Consider the following 18,522-nt stretch of genomic DNA (forward strand, 5'->3'; position numbering starts at 1 on the left):
GTGTGTCATGGTGTGCAATGGGTGGGTGTGCGTGTACCCCAGTGCAAGCATTCCTGTGTGGGGTCTTGTGTGATGATCGTTCGGGGGTGTTATGGGTATGTGCAGTGGGCATGCTTTAGTGATGGGTGTCCATGCTCAGTTGTGTAATGCAGGGCTTGGTGTTGGGATGAGTGGTTTGTGTTATTGGTACATTAGTGAGGAGTTGGAGTGATAGGGGAGGGGGTGAGGGTGGGGGTGTGTGATAGCATGCAGGTAGGGTGGGGGATATGATAGTTGAGATTTGACTTACCAGTGTCCATTCCTCCACTGACTCCTCCGAGGCCCTCTGGATGCATAATGGTCAAGACCTGCTCCTCCCATGTTGATAGTTGTGGGGGAGGAGGTGGGGGTCCGCCGCCAGTCCGCTGAATCGCGATGTTGTGCCTGGAGACCACTGAATGCACCTTCCCCCGTAGGTCGTTCCTCCTCTTCCTGATGTCCTCCCGATTTCTTGGGTGCTGTCCCACTGCGTTTACCCTGTCCACGATTCTTCACCATAGCTCCATATTCCTGGCTATAGAGGTGTGCTGCACCTGTGATCCAAATAGCTGTGGCTCTACCCGTACGATTTCCTCCACCATAACCCTGAGCTCCTCCTCTGAAAACCTGGGGTGTCTTTGGCGTGCCATGGGGTGGTGTAGGTGATGTGTGGGGTGGTGTGTGCGGTGATGAGTGTGGTGATGTGTAGTGGTGTGTGGTGTTTTGTGCGTGGGTGTTGTGTGGGTGATGGTGTTTTGTGCCTTTGTGTGGTGGGGTTCTCTATTGCTGTGCTCTCTCTCTGTCGCCTTCGTCTCTAATTTTGGGTCATAGGGGTTTGTGGGTGATGTGGGTATGTGTTTTAAACTGTGTTGGGTGTGTGGGAGTGTTGTTTGTATGTGTATCAGGTGTGTGTATTTTGAATTGTCCAATGTGGCGGTGTTTTGGAGATGTGTGTGTATTTTGAGCGTGGCGGTGTGTACCGCCAATGGAATACCTCGGTTGAAAGACCGCCGCGTGGATTCGTGGGTCGTGATAGCATGGGCGTGTTTCTGTTGGCGTGACGGTGGAGGATTTGTTATCGCCAGTTTATCACTGACCTTTGGTGTGGCGGACCTGTGTGGGTGTCTGAATTTCTGCGGATTCCGAGCAGTGGGTCATAATAGCTGTGGCGGAATTATGCGGCCGCTGCGGTGTATTGGTGGTCTTCTGCACGGCGGTAAGCGGCTTTTACCGCCAATGTTGTAATGAGGGCCCAAGTCTTTTTTAACTTGTACTTAAGGCCACTAGTGAACATTGTAGAAACGTGTGGTCTCACTCTTGTTAGCGCGCCAGAACCTTGATAAGTAAACTTACAAGGAGACATGCGTTTAGGTTGATAAACCTTTGGACCACATTTGGAGACTACCCAGTACGAAGTAACTTATTTGCATGAACAATCGGCAATTCAATACAACAAATCAATAAATCAATAAGTAATCAATTTCTGGTTTATTGATGTAATGGCAGTTATTCCTGGTTCATTGGTGGATATGCTGGTAATTCTTGGTTTATTGGTGGTAATGGTGGTTATTCCTGGTTTATTGGTGGTAATGGCAGTAATTCCTGGCTTATTGTTTGTAATGCTGGTAAATCTGGGTTTATTGGTTGTAAGGCCGGTTACTCCTTGTTTATTGGTGGTAATGGCAGTAATTCCTGGTTTATTGGTGGTAATGGTGGTTATTTGTGGTTTATTGGTGGTAATGGCGGTTATTCCTGGTATATTGGTGGTAATGCTGGTAATTCCTGGTTTATTGGCGGTAATTCAGTAGTTCCTGTTTTATTGGTGGTAATGCTTGGCATCCATGACAAGACAGTGACTCCTGGAATAAGTCTGCCTTAGCATTGTATAGGTCATTGCTCGCATAACATGCACATTCATGGCTGGAGGGGGCTGACACCTCCAATAATATGAATCTGGCCTGATGGTGAACACAAGGCAGGGCCCACATTACGCAATGACCTCCATGGTACGGTGGTGTCAGTCCCCGGAACAATGCAATCTGAGACACTGGTGGGAAAGGAATGTGTTGTGTTAGACGTCAAGACAGTTTTGTAAGAAAGATTTTCAACTTGGCACACCGACTCGGAGTGTGTCTGGAGGTCTCTCCTGCATTTCAAGAGCACCGGGTGAGTGCGCTTCTTTCTGTCTCAGAAGGGACTGCAGACCCTAGAACTGGGAGGCGGAAGGGAGAATACAACTGGGGGTGAAAAGGGTCCCGCGTCCGAGCCCAGGAAGTGAATCCCGAAACACTGGCCCCAGGGAGACCTTGGGAGGAAGTTGAACTGCACAGAGGTTGCGCCAGGAAAGATTGTCTTTGCAACCAGTGGTGATATGTGGTTTTTCGGCGCTTTGATAGACCGACGGGCGGTGTTCGTATCTTGTGGTTGAAGGGCAGGGGCCACTAAATTTGAGACTTCAAGGACTGTCCGTTTTGGGGTGCATGAGGGTGTCTGTTTCCTGGAAGTGGCCGTTATCCGGCGTGCTTGTTCATGCGCATTTTAGCATCAAACTTGTACTCTGTAAACTTACAGTAATGGGAGGGAGGGAGGGACGCCGGAGGAACAAGAGATGTGGCTCAGCTCCAGCCCCCCCTCCCGCCTCCCGTGGTGAGCGGAGCTGCCTGTATATAAACTCCACAGGCACCTCACCCCACACACCCCACCCTCACACACCCGTGGCTGCCTGCGCCCTCCATCACCTGAAGACATGAAGGGCCTGCTCGGCGGACTCCTGGCGCTGGCGCTCCTGGTCGGGGCAGGTAAGACTCCCCCCTCTGGGACATACATTGTGCCTGTGATGCGCACCCCCAGGGCCCCCCAGGGAAGGCCACGAGGGGAGATTCCAAGGCGACCTGGGTGAAGCAGGCTCACAAGCTGTGAGGGTCTCTACTCACTCGAACAGCTCCTTATTCTTGGGGTGGGGGTCCTTAAGGAGCTTTAATATGAACTGAGCTACGTCGGTGCATGCCGGAGCCATCTATTTCCACGTCATGTTTTAAATGTATCCCGGTATCACTTTATATCATCAAACACCTTACAACATCCAGGAAGCAACCCATGCACACTTCTTTGTTTCACTACAACTACTCTTCATCTTTTTCACGAATAACCATTTCTAATACAAGAAATAAATACACAAAACAGAACTAATCCTCTTTAGTGCTTATTACACTAAATTTTGCGCAAAGTTCCCATCTCTGGGAGTTAGTAAAAGTTGTGCCACGTGACCTGGACATCGGAAGACCAGAGGTTTCAATGTTAGTGGAACTACACAAGAGTCTGACCGGACACCCTCTCCTCACAATGGATCAATAACTCAAATATAGATCTCCAATAGCCCCACTTTGCCCTTCCAAGGGTGCTTTGTAGGCATTAGTAATCTGCCCTGCAGAAGGCCGTTTAGATCTGTTGAACTCCAGCTGAAACATTTAGCTGTGGTGTCTCCATGGGTTGATTCTAGGTGTACATACAATTAGATGTCTTGGGGAATGGTGCCTTCCCCTGCCTGGTCCTTCTCCATGCTGGGATGTGAGATGCATGGGGTTATCAGACCTATTTCTGCATTTAGTGCATGCATTCTGTGGAAGCTGAGTCACAGTAGTCATGATATTCTGCTGAATTCTCATTGATTGAAAGTCTCTACCTACCAATTTGCAACTTAGATCTGAAAAGCAGCCCTCATATTCTCAAAATAACGGAAATTGTTAGTAATTAGATCTTTGATGTCACATGTGATACTAATATCTGAAGCAAAAGCCTTTTGGAAAAAATGTCTTATGAAAGCCGTCTAAGGCATGAGGGCTTGCGGCGTGATCCAGAACCCATCCCTCCAGGAGATAAGACCAGTGTGGATCCACCAGGCATGTGGAGTGATTGACTAAGGGGAAGAGTTCTTTCCCACCTGCTGGCCCCATCTCTGCTATCAGTGGTGACTGCGACAGTTGCTGGAGCTCTGCTTGAATCCTTGTAAGAAACAAACATAAACCTCCAAGTCGCGCAGCTTTTGAAAGGCTGGCAGCTTCAGGTTCTAGCTGGATTCGATTGAGAGCAAGAGAAGGTGCGTGCATCACCCTCGAGACTCATGGTTAGTGGGAAAGATTGCTCGGGGAATCGAACTGCCTCTGCTGTAGTTGCTAGATCCAAATTCTGAATAGCTCAGCTCATTCTTTTCACCTTCATTGTCAAAAAAGTGAATACCGTGGAGTGAAGAAACAGTAACACTACTTTTTACCCACCTTGAGGTAGTTTGGTCTAGGTGTCCTTTACACACAGCAGTCTTGGGGGGTTATTCTAACTTTGGAGGAGTGTTAATCCGTCCCAAAAGTGACGGTAAAGTGACGGATATACCACCAGCCGTATTACGAGTTCCATAGGATATAATGGAGTCGTAATACGGCTGGTGGTAAATCCGTCACTTTTCCGTCACTTTTGGGACGGATTAACACCTCCTCCAAAGTTAGAATAACCCCCTTGGTTTGCCTTTACTCCAGGTGATCCTATGAAGCTCATGTGACGTAAGATCTCAGAGAAGTTGAACAATGCCTTCAGGCGCCAGCAGATCATGGAAAGCTCTCTGCGCTCTCTGAGAAGAGCCTGTTTTAACTGGTAAGGTAGATGTGTCTAGCCCTTAGGATACACTTCCGGAATCTCTGCGTAACCTGCAGGTCATTCTAGGACAGCTCAGGGGGCTGTTGTAGAATCAAAAATTTTCCAAAATACTTGGCAAAATTCAGTTCTACAGATCCTGTTTTTGCCATAGTTTTCAACAACGTTTTCTTTTAGGAGGGGAATCCGCATAGCCCTTGTTTATTAAGAAGAAGAGCTTTTGGATCTGCACAGTTCCTAAGTGCTTTTCTTGTGGAGTGTTTGCACCCCTCCGCTTCCAATGTGTATTTGAGTGTAAACTAGAAGAGGCACTGGGCACCCCTGGGACAGCGAGGAAACCAGGGTCTGGGAGACCAGCTGGTTTTTTATAGGTTCATGAGGATTGGTCAGTATGGATTAGCCAATGATATAATGGATTTCAGCAAGACCTCCAAAGGCCATGACTGCTTGGCCACCACTGGAGAGGTGGAAGAGGAGTGAGAGAGACTGAAGTGGTATGATCTTACATGGATCCAGAGAGGAGACAGGTAGGGTTGTAGTGAGCGTAGAGCAGAAGGGAAGCTCTCAATGGCCCAGGATCTGGTGTCAGTTTCAGGAAATTGAAGAACTGCTAGTGAGGTTGCTGTAATCCAAGGTTTACTTCTGATGACTGCTGAGCACAGGTCTAAGACCTTTTCAAGGGCTTATTCGTTGAAAATGATCAACCCCCTCTCCCAAATTAATTGTGGAAATGAATAATCGTTAACGCAGGCCAGCACTCATCTTATTCTGATATACTTCTATGTACTTTTTCGCATTAATTGCTAGAATTTCTAACACTGTTATTACAAGTTCCTTTTTGCCCTGACCAAGGGGACTGTTCTGCAGATCACGTGCTAGCTGCCCCTGTGGTCTAACTGTGCTTTCTTGAGTTACTTAATCAATTCAGTTATACAATTGCGACAAAACTGGCTGTGTGGTAGTTCATATAAAGCCTATCTCATTAACCTTCCTCTTCAACTTCTGTATCCATTCTATTTGTCAAACTCTTTGAACTGGGAGAATGCGTGGATAGTTGTATACTCTATGCTACCCATTTTTTGTACTCTGCTCTCAGCAAATGTATTTTCTGCTAGCTTTACTGCACTCTCTGTACTCAGGAGGTTGTTTCCTGACTCACTCATAGATTCCATAATGTACTGTGAAATGTTGGTCCAGGATCCCCCTTCATATGGAAACTGTGACCTTTGCTTCCATGAATTGTAGCTGAGACTAGCAGCAGTTGACTTCCACTCCTCTAAGGAACTTGTGGTGGGGGGAGGGGTTCTGTGAATTGCACCAGTAACCTTCTCACCCTCCAGTGGGAAACAGCCAGAAATGCGGAGGGAGACAATCTTTCAAGCCCTCAGTACACAGGTCATCATTCCCTCAGGACACATGTCATCATTCGCTCAGTACACAGGTCATTGTTCCCCTAGCACACAGGTCATCATGCCCTTAGCGCACAGGTTATTTTGGCAGCACACAGGTCATTGTGCCCTTAGGACACGTCATTGTGCACTTAGCAAACAGGTAATTGTGCCATGAGTACACAAGTCATTGTGACATCACACAGGTCATTGTGCCCTTAGGACAAAGGTCACACAGGTCATTGTGCCCTTAGGACAAAGGTCACAGTGCCCTCAGCACACACGTCATGGAGCCTTCACCCCACAGGTCATTGTGCCCTCAGCACAAAGGGCATTGTACCCTTAAGACTCATGTCATTGTGTTTTTAGCACACAGGTCATTTGGCCCTTAGCACACACGTCAGTGCACCCATAGCACACAGGTCTTTGTGCCCCTAGCACACAGGTCACTGTGCCCATAGCATGCAGGTCATTGTGGCAGCCCACAGGTCATTGTTCCCCAGTACACAGGCCATTGTGCCCTGAACACACAGCTCATAGGGCCCCTAGCACGCAGGTCATTTTTCCCCTAGCATACCGGTCATTGTGCCCTTAGCACACAGGTCATTGTGCCCCTAGCACACATATCATTGTGCCCTTAGGACACAGGTCATTTTGTTTTTAGCACACAGGTAATTAAGGCCCTAGTGCATAGGTCATTGTGCCCTTAGCACACAGGTTATTGTGCACATAGCACACAGTGTATTGTACCATGAGCACTTGTCATTGTGCACTTAGCACACAGATCATTGTGCCCCTAACAGACAGGTCATTGTGCCCCTAGCACACAGGTCATTCTGCCCTCAGCACACAGGTTATTGTGCCCTCAGGATACAGGTCACAGTGCACTTAGCACACAGGTCATTGTGCCCCTAGCACACAGGTCATTGTGCCCCTAGCACAGGTCATTGTGACAGCCCACACGTCATTCTGCCCTTATCACACAGGTCATTGCGCCCCTAGCACACACCCATTGTGCCCCTAGCACACAGGTCATTGTGTTTTTAGCACAAAGGTCATTGTGCCCTTAGCACACAGGTCATAGTACCCCTAGCACACCGATCATTGTGCCCTTAGCATACAGGTCATTGTGTCCTCAGCACACGGGACATTGTGCCCCTAGCACACAGGTCATTGTGCCCTGAGCACACAGGTCATTGGGCCCCTAGCACACTGGTCATTGTGCCCTGAGCACACAAGTCATTGTGACAGCACACAGGTAATGGTGCCCTTAGCACACCGGTCATTGTGACAACTCACAGGTCATTGGCCCCTTAGGACACAGGTCATTGTAATTTTTAGCACACACGTCATTGTGGCCCTAGCGCTCAGGTCATTGTGCCCCTAACACACATCGCAAACAGGTCATTTTGCCCCAAGCACACAGTTCATCGTGCCCTTAGCACACATGTAATTGAGGCAGCACACAGGTCTTTGTGCCCTTAAGCCACATGTCATTGTGTTTTTAGAACACAGGTCATTGTGGTCCTCGCACAAGGTAATTGTTGCCCTAGCACAAGGTCAATGAGCCCTTAGCATAGAGGTCATTGTGACATTAGCAACCAGGTCATTGCGGCAGCACTCAGGTCATTGTGCCCTCAGGACACATGTCATTGTGCCCTTAGCACACAGGCCATTGTGGAAATAGGACACGTCATCATGCCCCTAGCACACAGGTCATCATGCCCTTAGGACACATGCCATTGTGTTTTTAGTACACAGGTCATTGTGGCCCTAGCGGAAAGTCATTGTGCCCGTAGCATACAGGTCATTGTGCCCCTAGCACACAGGTCATTGTGCCCTTAGCACACAGGTCATTGTGCCCTTAGCACACAGGTCATTGTGACTTAGCAGACAGGTCATTGTGCCCTTAGCTCACAAGTCATTGTGCCCCTAGCACACTGGTCGCTGTGCCCCTACCACAGAGGTCATTGGCCCCTTAGCACACAGGTCATTGTGCCCCTAGCACACAGGTCAGTCTGCCCTTTCCACACATGTCATTGGGCTCTTAGCATACAGGTCATTGGGCCCTTAGCACACAGGTCATTGGGCCCTTAGCACACATGTCAGTGTGCCCCTAGCACAGAGATCATTGGGCCCATAGCATACAGGTCATTTGGCCCCTAGCACACAGGTCATTTTGCATCAAGCACACCGGTCATTGTACCCTTAGCACAAAGATCAATGTGCCCTTCGCACACAGGTCATTGTGCCCCTCGTAGACAGGTCATTGTGCCCCTTGCAGAAAGGTCATTGTGTCCCTAGCACACAGGTCATTGTGAGAGCACATGTCGTTGCACCCTAAGCACACATGTCCTTCCGCTCTTAGCAAACAGGTCATTGTGCCCTTAGCACACATGTTGCTGTGCCCTTAGCACACAGGTCATTTTGCCCCTACCACACAGGTGACTCTGCCCTTAGCAGACAGGTCATTGTGCCCCTAGCACACAGTTAATTGGGCCTGTCGCAGAAAGTTCATTGTGCCACTAGCACACAGGTTCTTTTAACAGCACACAGGTCATTGTGCCCTTAGCACCCAGGTCATTGTGCCCATAGCACACAGCCATTGCACCCATGGCACACAGGTAATTGTGCCCCTACCACAGAGGTCATTGTGTTTTTAGCACACAAGTCATTGTGGCCCTAGTGCCAGGTCATAGTGCCCCTTGCACACACGTCATTGTGCCCCTAGCACACAGGTCATTGTGCCCGTACAACGCAGGTCATTGTGGCAGCACGCAGATCATTGTGCCCTTAAGACAGATGTCATTGTGTTTTTAGCACACAGGTCATTGTGCCCCTAGCAGACAGGTAATTTGGCCCCTACCAAAAGGGTCATTTTGCCCCTAGCACACAGGTCACTGTGCCCTTAGCCCACACAGGTCATTGTGCCCCTTGCACACAGGTCATTGTGCCCCTCGCAGACAGGTAATTGTGACCCTTGCACACAGGTCATTGTGACAGCATACAGGTCATTCCGCACTTAGCGCACAGGTCATGATGCCCCTTGCGCACAGGTTATTGTGCCCCTAGCACACAGGTCACTGTGCCCATAGCATGCAGGTCATTGTGGCAGCCCACAGGTCATTGTTCCCCAGTACACAGGCCATTGTGCCCTGAACATACAGCTCATTGGGCCCCTAGCACGCAGGTCATTTTTCCCCTAGCATACCGGTCATTGTGCCCTTAGCACACAGGTCATTGGGCCCCTAGCACACAGGTCATTGTGCCCCAGCACACAGGTCATTGTGACAGCTCACAGCTCATTGCACTCTTAGCAACCCGGTCATTGTGACAGTACACAGGTCACTGCGCCCCTCGCACACAGGTAATTGTGCCCTTCTCCCACAGGTCATTGTGTTTTTCACACACAGGTCATGGTGCCCCTGGCACACTGGTCATTGTGCCCCTAGCACATAGGTGGTTGTGCCCTTAGCACACAGGTCATTGGGCCGCTAGCACACAGGTCATTGGTCTCTTAGCACACAGGTCATATGGCCCTAAGCACACAGGTCATTGGGCCCTTAGCACGCATGTCAGTGTGCCGCTAGCACACAGGTCATTGGGCTCTTAGCACACAGGTCATATGGCCCTAAGCACACAGGTCATTCGGCCCTTAGCACGCATGTCAGTGTGCCGCTAGCACACAGATCATTGGGCCCCTAGCACACAGGTCATTTGGCCCCTAGCACACAGGTCATTGTGCCCCTCGCAGACAAGTCATTGTAACCCTAGCACACAGGTCATTGTGACAGAATACAGGTCATTCCACCCTTAGCGCAGAGGTCATGATGCCCCTAGCGCACACGTTATTGTGCCCCTAGCACATAGGTCACTGTGCCCATAGCATGCATGTCATTGTGGCAGCCGACAGGTCATTGTGCCCTGAACACACATCTCATTGTGCCCCCAGCATGCAGGTCATTGTGCCCCTAGCACGGAGGTCATTTGGCCCCTAGCAATACATTTCATTGTGCCCTTAGCACACAGGTCATTTGGCCCCTAGCACACAGGTCCTTTTGTCCCTAGCACAGGTCATGGTCCCCTTAGCATACAGGTCATTGTGCCCCTCGCTCACAGGTCATTGTGCCCCTCGCACACAGGTAATTGTGCCCTTAGCACACACGTTATTGTGCCCTTAGCACACAGGCCATTGGGCTCCTAGCACACAGGCCATTGTGCCCTTAGCACACAGGTATTTGGGCCCCTAGCACACAGAGTATTTTTCCTCTAGCACACAGCTCATTGTGCCCTTAGCACACAGGCCTTTGGGCCTCTTACACACAGAATATTTTTCCTCTAGCACACAGGTCATTGTCCCCATCGCACATAGGTCTTTGTGCCCCAAGCACACAGGCCATTGTGCACTTAGCACTTATTGTGCAAGTCGTTGTGCCCCTTGCAGACAGGTCATTGTGCCCCTAGCACACAGGTCATTGTGACAGCATACAAGTCATTCCGCCCTTAGCGCACAGGTCATGATGCCCCTTGCGCACAGGTTATTGTGCCACTAGCACACAGGTCACTGTGCCCATAGCATGCAGGTCATTGTGGCAGCCCACAGGTCATTTTTCCCCAGTACACAGGCCATTGTGCCCTGAACACACAGCTCATTGTGCCCCTAGCACACAGGTCATTGTGCCCCTAGCACGGAGGTCATTTGGCTCCTAGCAATAAAGGTCATTGTGCCCTTAGCACAAAGGTCATTGTGACAGCGCACAGGTCATTACACTCTTAGCAGACCGGTCACTGTGACAGTACGTAGGACACTGCGCCCCTCGCACACAGGTCATTGTGCCCTTATCGCACAGGTCATTGTGTTTTTAACACACAGGTCATTGTGCCCCTTGCACACAGGTCATTTTGTCCTCTCTACACAGGTCTTTGTGCCCTTAGCACACAGGTCATGGTGCCCCTGGCACACTGGTCATCGTGCCCCTAGCACATAGGTGGTTGTGCCCTTAGCACACAGGTCATTGGGCCGCTAGCACACAGGTCATTGGGCTCTTAGCACACAGGTCATATGGCCCTAAGCACACAGGTCATTGGGCCCTTAGCACGCATGTCAGTGTGCCGCTAGCACACAGATCATTGGGCCCCTAGCACACAGGTCATTTGGCCCCTAGCACACAGGTCATTGTGCCCCTCGCAGACAAGTCATTGTAACCCTAGCACACAGGTCATTGTGACAGAATACAGGTAGTTCCACCCTTAGCGCAGAGGTCATGATGCCCCTAGCGCACACGTTATTGTGCCCCTAGCACACAGGTCACTGTGCCATAGCATGCATGTCATTGTGGCAGCCGACAGGTCACTGTGCCCTGAACACACAGCTCATTGTGCCCCCAGCATGCAGGTCATTGTGCCCCTAGCACGGAGATCATTTGGCCCCTAGCAATAAATTTAATTGTGCCCTTAGCACACAGGTCATTTGGCCCCTAGCACACAGGTCCTTTTGTCCCTAGCACACAGGTCATGGTCCCCTTAGCATACAGGTCATTGTGCCCCTCGCTCACAGGTCATTGTGCCCCTCGCACACAGGTAATTGTGCCCTTAGCACACATGTTCTTGTGCCCTTAGCACACAGGCCATTGGGCTCCTAGCACACCGGCCATTGTGCCGTTTGCACACAGGTATTTGGGCCCCTAGCACACAGAGTATTTTTCCTCTAGCACACAGCTCATTGTGCCCTTAGCACACAGGTCTTTGGACCTCTTACACACAGAATATTTTTCCTCTAGCACACAGGTCATTGTCCCCATTGCACATAGGTCTTTGTGCCCCTAGCACACAGGCCATTGTGCACTTAGCACACAGGTTATTGTGCCGCTAGTGCACAGGTCATGGTGCCGCTAGCGCACAGGTCATGGGGCTGCTAGTGCACAGATCATGGTGCTCCTAGCACACAGGTCATTGTGCCCTCAGCACAAAGGTCATTGTGCCCTTAGCAAACAGGTCATTATGCCCTTAGCACGCAGGTGATTGTGACAGTACACAGGTCATTGTGCCCTTATCATACAGGTCATTGTGCCCCTTGCACACAGCTCATTGTGCCCGTCACAGACAGGTCATTGTGCCCCTAGCACACAGGTCATTGTGACAGCATACAGGTCATTCCGCCCTTAGCGCACAGGTCATGATGCCACTTGCGCACAGGTTATTGTGCCCCTAGCACACAGGTCACTGTGCCCATAGCATACAGGTCATTGTGGCAGCCCACAGGTCATTGTTCCCCAGTACACAGGCCATTGTGCCCTGAACACACAGCTCATTGGACCCCTAGCACGCAGGTCATTGTGCCCCTAGCACGGAGGTCATTTGGCCCCTAGCAATAAAGGTCATTGTGCCCTTAGCACAAAGGTCATTGTGACAGCGCACAGGTCATTACACTCTTAGCAGACCGGTCACTGTGACAGTACGTAGGACACTGCACCCCTTGCACACAGGTCATTGTGCCCTTATCTCACAGGTCATTGTGTTTTTAACACACAGGTCATTGTGCTCCTTGCACACAGGTCATTTTGTCCTCTCTACACAGGTCTTTGTGCCCTTAGCACACAGGTCATGGTACCCCTGGCACACTGGTCATCATGCCCCTAGCACATAGGTCGTTGTGCCCTTAGCACACAGGTCATTGGGCCCCTAGCACACAGGTCATTGGGCTCCTAGCACACAGGTCATATGGCCATGAGCACACTAGTCATTGGGCCCTTAGCACACGTCAGTGTGCCCCTAGCACACAGATCATTGGGCCACTAGCACACAGGTCATTGTGCCCCTAGCACACAGTCATTGTGCCCTTATCACACAGGTAATTGTGCCCCTCGCAGAAAGGTCATTGTGTCCCTAGCACACAGGTCACTGTGAGAGCACACATGTCATTGCACCCTAAGCACACGTCATTGCGCCCTTAGCACACAGGTCTATGTGCCCTTAGAACACATGTCTTTGGACCCCTAAAGCACAGAGCATCGTGCCACTAGCACACAGGTAATTTTGCCCCTACCCCACAGGTCATTGTGCCCCTAGCACACAGGTCCTTGTGCCCTTAGCGCACATGTTGTTGTACCCTTAGCACACAGGTCATTTGGCCCCTTACACACAGGTCATTTTGCCCCTACCACACAGGTGACTCTGCCATTAGCAGACAAGTCATTGTGCCCCTAGCACACAGTTAATTGTGCCCGTCGTATACAGGTGATTGTGCCACTAGCACACAGGTACGTTCAACAGCACACAGGTCATTGTGCCCCTAGCACACAGCCATTGCGCCCAGGCACACAGGTAATTGTGCCTCTAGCACCCAGGTCATTGTGACAGCGCACAGGTCATTGCACTCTTAGCAGACCGGTAATTGTGACAGTACACAGGTCACTGCGCCCCTCGCACACAGGTCATTGTGTCCTTATTGCACAGGTCACTGTGTTTTTAACACAAATGTCATTCTGCCCTCAGCACACAGGTCATTTTGCCCCTAGCGCACAGGTCATTGTGCCCCTAGCACACAGGTCACTGTGCCCGTAGCATGCAAGTCATTGTGGCAGCACACAGGTCATTGTGCCCCAGTACACAGGTCATTGTGCCCTGAACACACAGCTCATTGTGCCCCTAGCACGCAGGTAATTGTGCCCCTAGGATGGAGGTCATTTGGCCCCTAGCAATAAAGGCCATTGTGCACTTAGCACACAATTCATTTGGGCCCTAGCACAGAGGTCAATTTGCCCCTAGCACACAGGTCATGGTCCCCTTAGCACACAGGTCATTGGGCCCCTTGCTCAAAGGTCATTGTGCACCCTGCACACAGGATATTGTGCCCCTCGCACACAGGTCATTGTGCCCTTAGCACACAGGTTATTGTGCCACTAGCGCACAGGTCATGGTGCTGCTAGAGCACAGGTAATAGTGCCCCTAGCACACAGGTCATTGTGCCCCTCGCAGAAAGGTCATTGTGAGAGCACACTTGTCATTTCACCCTAAGCACAGGTCATTGCGCCCTTAGCACACATGTATTTGGGGCCCTAGGGCACAGATCATTGTGCCACTACCACACATGTCATTTTGCCCCTACCACACAGGTCATTGTGCCCTTAGCACACAGGTCATTGTGCCCTTAGCATACAGGTCCTTGTGACCTTAGCACACAGGTCCTTATGCCCTTAGAACATATGTCGTTGTGCCCTGAGCACACAGGTCATTTTGCCCCTACCACACAGGTGACTTTGCCCTTAGCAGACAGGTCATTGTGCCCCTAGCACACAGGTGCTTTTAACAGCGCACAGCCATTGCGCTCCTGGCACACAGGTAAATGTGTCCCTAGCACACAGGCCATTGTGTTTTTAGCACACAGGTCATTGTGGCCCTAGTGCCAGGTCATTGCGCCCCTTGCACACACATCATTGTGCCCCTAGCACACAGGGCATTGTGCCCATAGCACGCAGGTCATTGTGGCAGCACGCTGGTCATTGTGCCTTTAAGACAGATGTCATTGTGTTTTTAGCACACAGGTCATTGTGGCCCTAGAACACAGGTCATTGTGCCCCTAGCACACAGGTCATTTGGCCCCTAACACAACAGTCATTTTGACCCTAGCACACAGGTCACTGTGCCCTTAGCACACAGGTCATTGTGCACCTCGCAAACAGGTCATTGTGCCTCTAGCACACAGGTCATTGTGACAGCATACAGGTCATTGTGCCATTAGCACACAGGTCATTGTGCCCCTAGTACACAGTCATTGTGCCCCTAGCACAGAGGTAATTGTGCTCCTAGCACACAGGTCATTGTGTTTTTGGCACAAAAGTCATTGTGGCCCTAGTGCACACATCATTGTGCCCGTAGTGCCCAGGTCATGGTGCCCCTAGGGCACAGGTTATTGTGACCCTAGCACACATGTCATTGCGTCCTTAGCACACAGTTAATTGTGCCCTTAGCACACATGTCTTTGGGGCCCCAGCGCACAGAGCATTGTGCCACTAGCACACATGTCATTTTGCCCCTACCACACAGGCCATTGTGCCCTTAGCACACAGGTCATTGTGCCCTTAGCACACAGCTCATTGTGCTCATAGCACACAGGTCATTGTGCCCATAAGAAAGATGTAATTGTGTTTTTAGCACACAGGTAATTGTGGCCCTAGAACGCAGGTCATTGTGCCCCTAGCACACAGGTCATTTGGCCCCTACCACAAGGGTCATTTTGCCCCTAGCGCACAGGCCACTGTGCCCATTGCACACAGGTCATTGTGCCCTTCGCAGACAGGTCATTGTGACCCTAGCAAACAGGTCATTGTGACAGCATACAGGTCATTCCGCCCTTAGCGCACAGGTCTTAATGCCCCTAGCGCACAGGTTATTGTGCCCGTCGTATACAGGTCATTGTGCCACTAGCACACAGGTTCGTTCAACAGCACACAGGTCATTGTGCCCCTAGCACACAGCCATTGCGCCCAGGCGCACAGGTAATTGTGCCTCTAGCACCCAGGTCACTGTGTTTTTAGCACACAGGTCATTGTGGCCCTAGTGCCAGGTCATTGTGTCCCTAGCATACACGTCATTATGACCTAGCACACAGGTCATTGTGCCCATAGCATGCAGGTCATTGTGCCGCTATCATGCAGGTCATTGTGGCAGCACGCAGGTCATTGTGCCCTTAAGAAGATGTCATTGTGTTTTTACCACACAGGTCATTGTGCCCCCTAGCACACAGGTCATTTGGCCCCTACCACAAGGGCCATTTTGCCCCTAGCACACAGGTCGCTGTGCCCTTAGCACACAGGTCATTGTGCCCCTTGCACAAAGGACATTGTGCCCGTCTCAGACAGGTCATTATGCCCCTAGCACACAGGTCATTGTGACAGCATACAGGTCATTCCGCCCTTAGCACACAGGTTAATCTGCCCCTAGTACACAGTCATTGTGCCGCTAGCACAGAGGTAATTGTGCTCCTAGCACACAGGTCATTGTGTTTTTAGCACACACGTCATTGTGCCCGTAGCACGCAGGTCATTGTGGCAGCACGCAGGTCATTGTGCCCTTAAGACAGATGTCATTGTGTTTTTAGCACACAGGTCATTGTGCTCCTAGCTCAAAGGTCATTGTGGCCCTAGAACACAGGTCATTGTGCCCCTGGCACACAGGTCATTTGGACCCTACCACAAGGGTCATTTTGCCCCTAGCACACAGGTCATTGTGCCCCTAGCACACAGGTCATTGTGACAGCATACAGGTCATTGCACTCTTAGCAGACCGGTGATTGTGACAGCATACAGGTCATTCCGCCCTTAGCACACATGTCATTGTGCCCCTAGCACTCAGGTCATTGTGACAGCGCACAGGTCATTGCACTCTTAGCAGACCGGTCATTGTGACAGTACACAGGTCACTGCGCCCCTCGCACACAGGTCATTGTGTCCTTATCGCACAGGTCATTGTGTTTTTAACACAAATGTCATTCTGCCCTCAGCACACAGGTCATTTTGCCCCTAGCGCACAGGTCATTGTGCCCTTAGCGCATGGGTCATGGTTCCCCTGACGCACAGGTTATTGTGCCCCTAGCACACAGGTCACTGTGCCCGTAGCATGCAAGTCATTGTGGCAGCACACAGGTCATTGTGCCCCAGTACGCAGGTCATTGTGCCTTGAACACACAGCTCATTGTGCCCCTAGCACGCAGGTCATTATGCCCCTAGGACGGAGGTCATTTGGCCCCTAGCAATAAAGGCCATTGTGCCCTTAGCACACAATTCATTTGGGCCCTAGCACAGAGGCCATTTTGCCCCTAGCACACAGGTCATGGTCCCCTTAGCACACAGGTCATTGGGCCCCTTGCTCAAAGGTCATTGTGCACCCTGCACACAGGTCATTGTGCCCCTCGCACACAGGTCATTTAGCCCTTAGCACACAGGTTATTGTGCCACTAGCGCACAGGTCATGGTGCTGCTAGCGCACAGGTAATGGTGCCCCTAGCACACAGGTCATTGTGCCCTCAGCACAAAGGTCATTGTGCCCTTAGCACACAGGTCAATATGCCCTTAGCTCACAGGTGATTGCGACAGCGCACAGGTCATTGTGCTCTTATCTCACAGGTCATTCTGCCCCTAGCACACAGGTCATTGTGCCCCTAGCACTCAGGTCATTGTGACAGCGCACAGGTCATTGCACTCTTAGCATACAGGTCATTATGACAGTACACAGGTCATTGTGCTCTTATCACACAGGTCATTGTGCCCCTCGCAGAAAGGTCATTGTGTCCCTAGCACACAGGTCATTGTGAGAGCAATGTCATTTCACCCTAAGCACAGATCATTGCGCCCTTAGCACACATGTATTTGGGGCCCTAGTGCACAGATCATTGTGCCACTACCACACATGTCATTTTGCCCCTACCACACAGGTCATTGTGCCCTTAGCACACAGGTTATTGTGCCCTTAGCACACAGGTCCTTTTGACCTTAGCACACAGGTCCTTGTGCCCTTAGAACATATGTCGTTGTGCCCTTAGCACACAGGTCATTTTGCCCCTACCACACAGGTGACTTTGCCCTTAGCAGACAGGTCATTGTGCCCCTAGCACACAGGTGCTTTTACCAGCACACAGCCATTGCGCTCCTGGCACACAGGTAAATGTGTCCCTAGCACAAAGGTCATTGTGTTTTTAGCACACAGGTCATTGTGGCCCTAGTGCCAGGTCATTGCGCACCTTGCACACACTTCATTGTGCCCCTAGCACACAGGTCATTGTGCCCTAGCACACAGGTCATTGTGCCCATAGCACGCAGGTCATTGTGGCAGCACACTGGTCATTGTGCCTTTAAGACAGATGTCATTGTGTTTTTAGCACACAGGTCATTTTGGCCCTAGAACACAGGTCATTGTGCCCCTAGCACACAGGTCATTTGGCCCCTAACACAACAGTCATTTTGAACCTAGCACACAGGTCACTGTGCCCTTAGCACACAGGTCATTGTGCACCTCGCAAACAGGTCATTGTGCCTCTAGCACACAGGTCATTGTGACAGCATACAGGTCATTGTGCCCTTAGCACACAGGTCATTGTGCACCTAGTACACAGTCATTGTGCCCCTAGCACAGAGGTAATTGTGCTCCTAGCACACAGGTCATTGTGTTTTTAGCACAAAAGTCATTGTGGCCCTAGTGCACAGGTCATTGTGCCTGTAGTGCCCAGGTCATGGTGCCCCTAGGGCAAAGGTTATTGTGACCCTAGAACACATGTCATTGCGTCCTTAGCACACAGTTAATTGTGCCCTTAGCACACATGTCTTTGGGGCCCCAGCGCACAGAGCATTGTGCCACTAGCACACATGTCATTTTGCACCTACCACACAGGTCATTGTTCCCTTAACACACAGGTTATTGTGCCCTTAGCACACAGGTTATTGTGCCCTTAGCACACAGGTCATTGTGCCCTTAGCAC

The 18,522-nt window shown here is 50.7% G+C and overlaps 1 protein-coding gene across 1 annotated transcript in view; it reads left to right on the forward strand.

Moving 5' to 3' along the window:
• The first annotated feature begins 2,665 nt into the window (after positions 1 to 2,665).
• Positions 2,666 to 18,522, forward strand: part of LOC138283058 (lymphocyte antigen 6E-like) — a 55,282-nt gene continuing 39,425 nt past the window's right edge. Inside the window, exon 1 of the mRNA XM_069221199.1 lies at positions 2,666 to 2,816. Coding sequence (XP_069077300.1) covers positions 2,765 to 2,816 — 52 coding nt within the window. The 5' untranslated portion in view covers positions 2,666 to 2,764. The remainder of the gene's footprint in view (positions 2,817 to 18,522) is intronic.

The sequence above is a fragment of the Pleurodeles waltl genome, chromosome 2_2 (assembly GCF_031143425.1).
Source record: "Pleurodeles waltl isolate 20211129_DDA chromosome 2_2, aPleWal1.hap1.20221129, whole genome shotgun sequence".
Lineage (NCBI taxonomy): Eukaryota > Metazoa > Chordata > Amphibia > Caudata > Salamandridae > Pleurodeles > Pleurodeles waltl.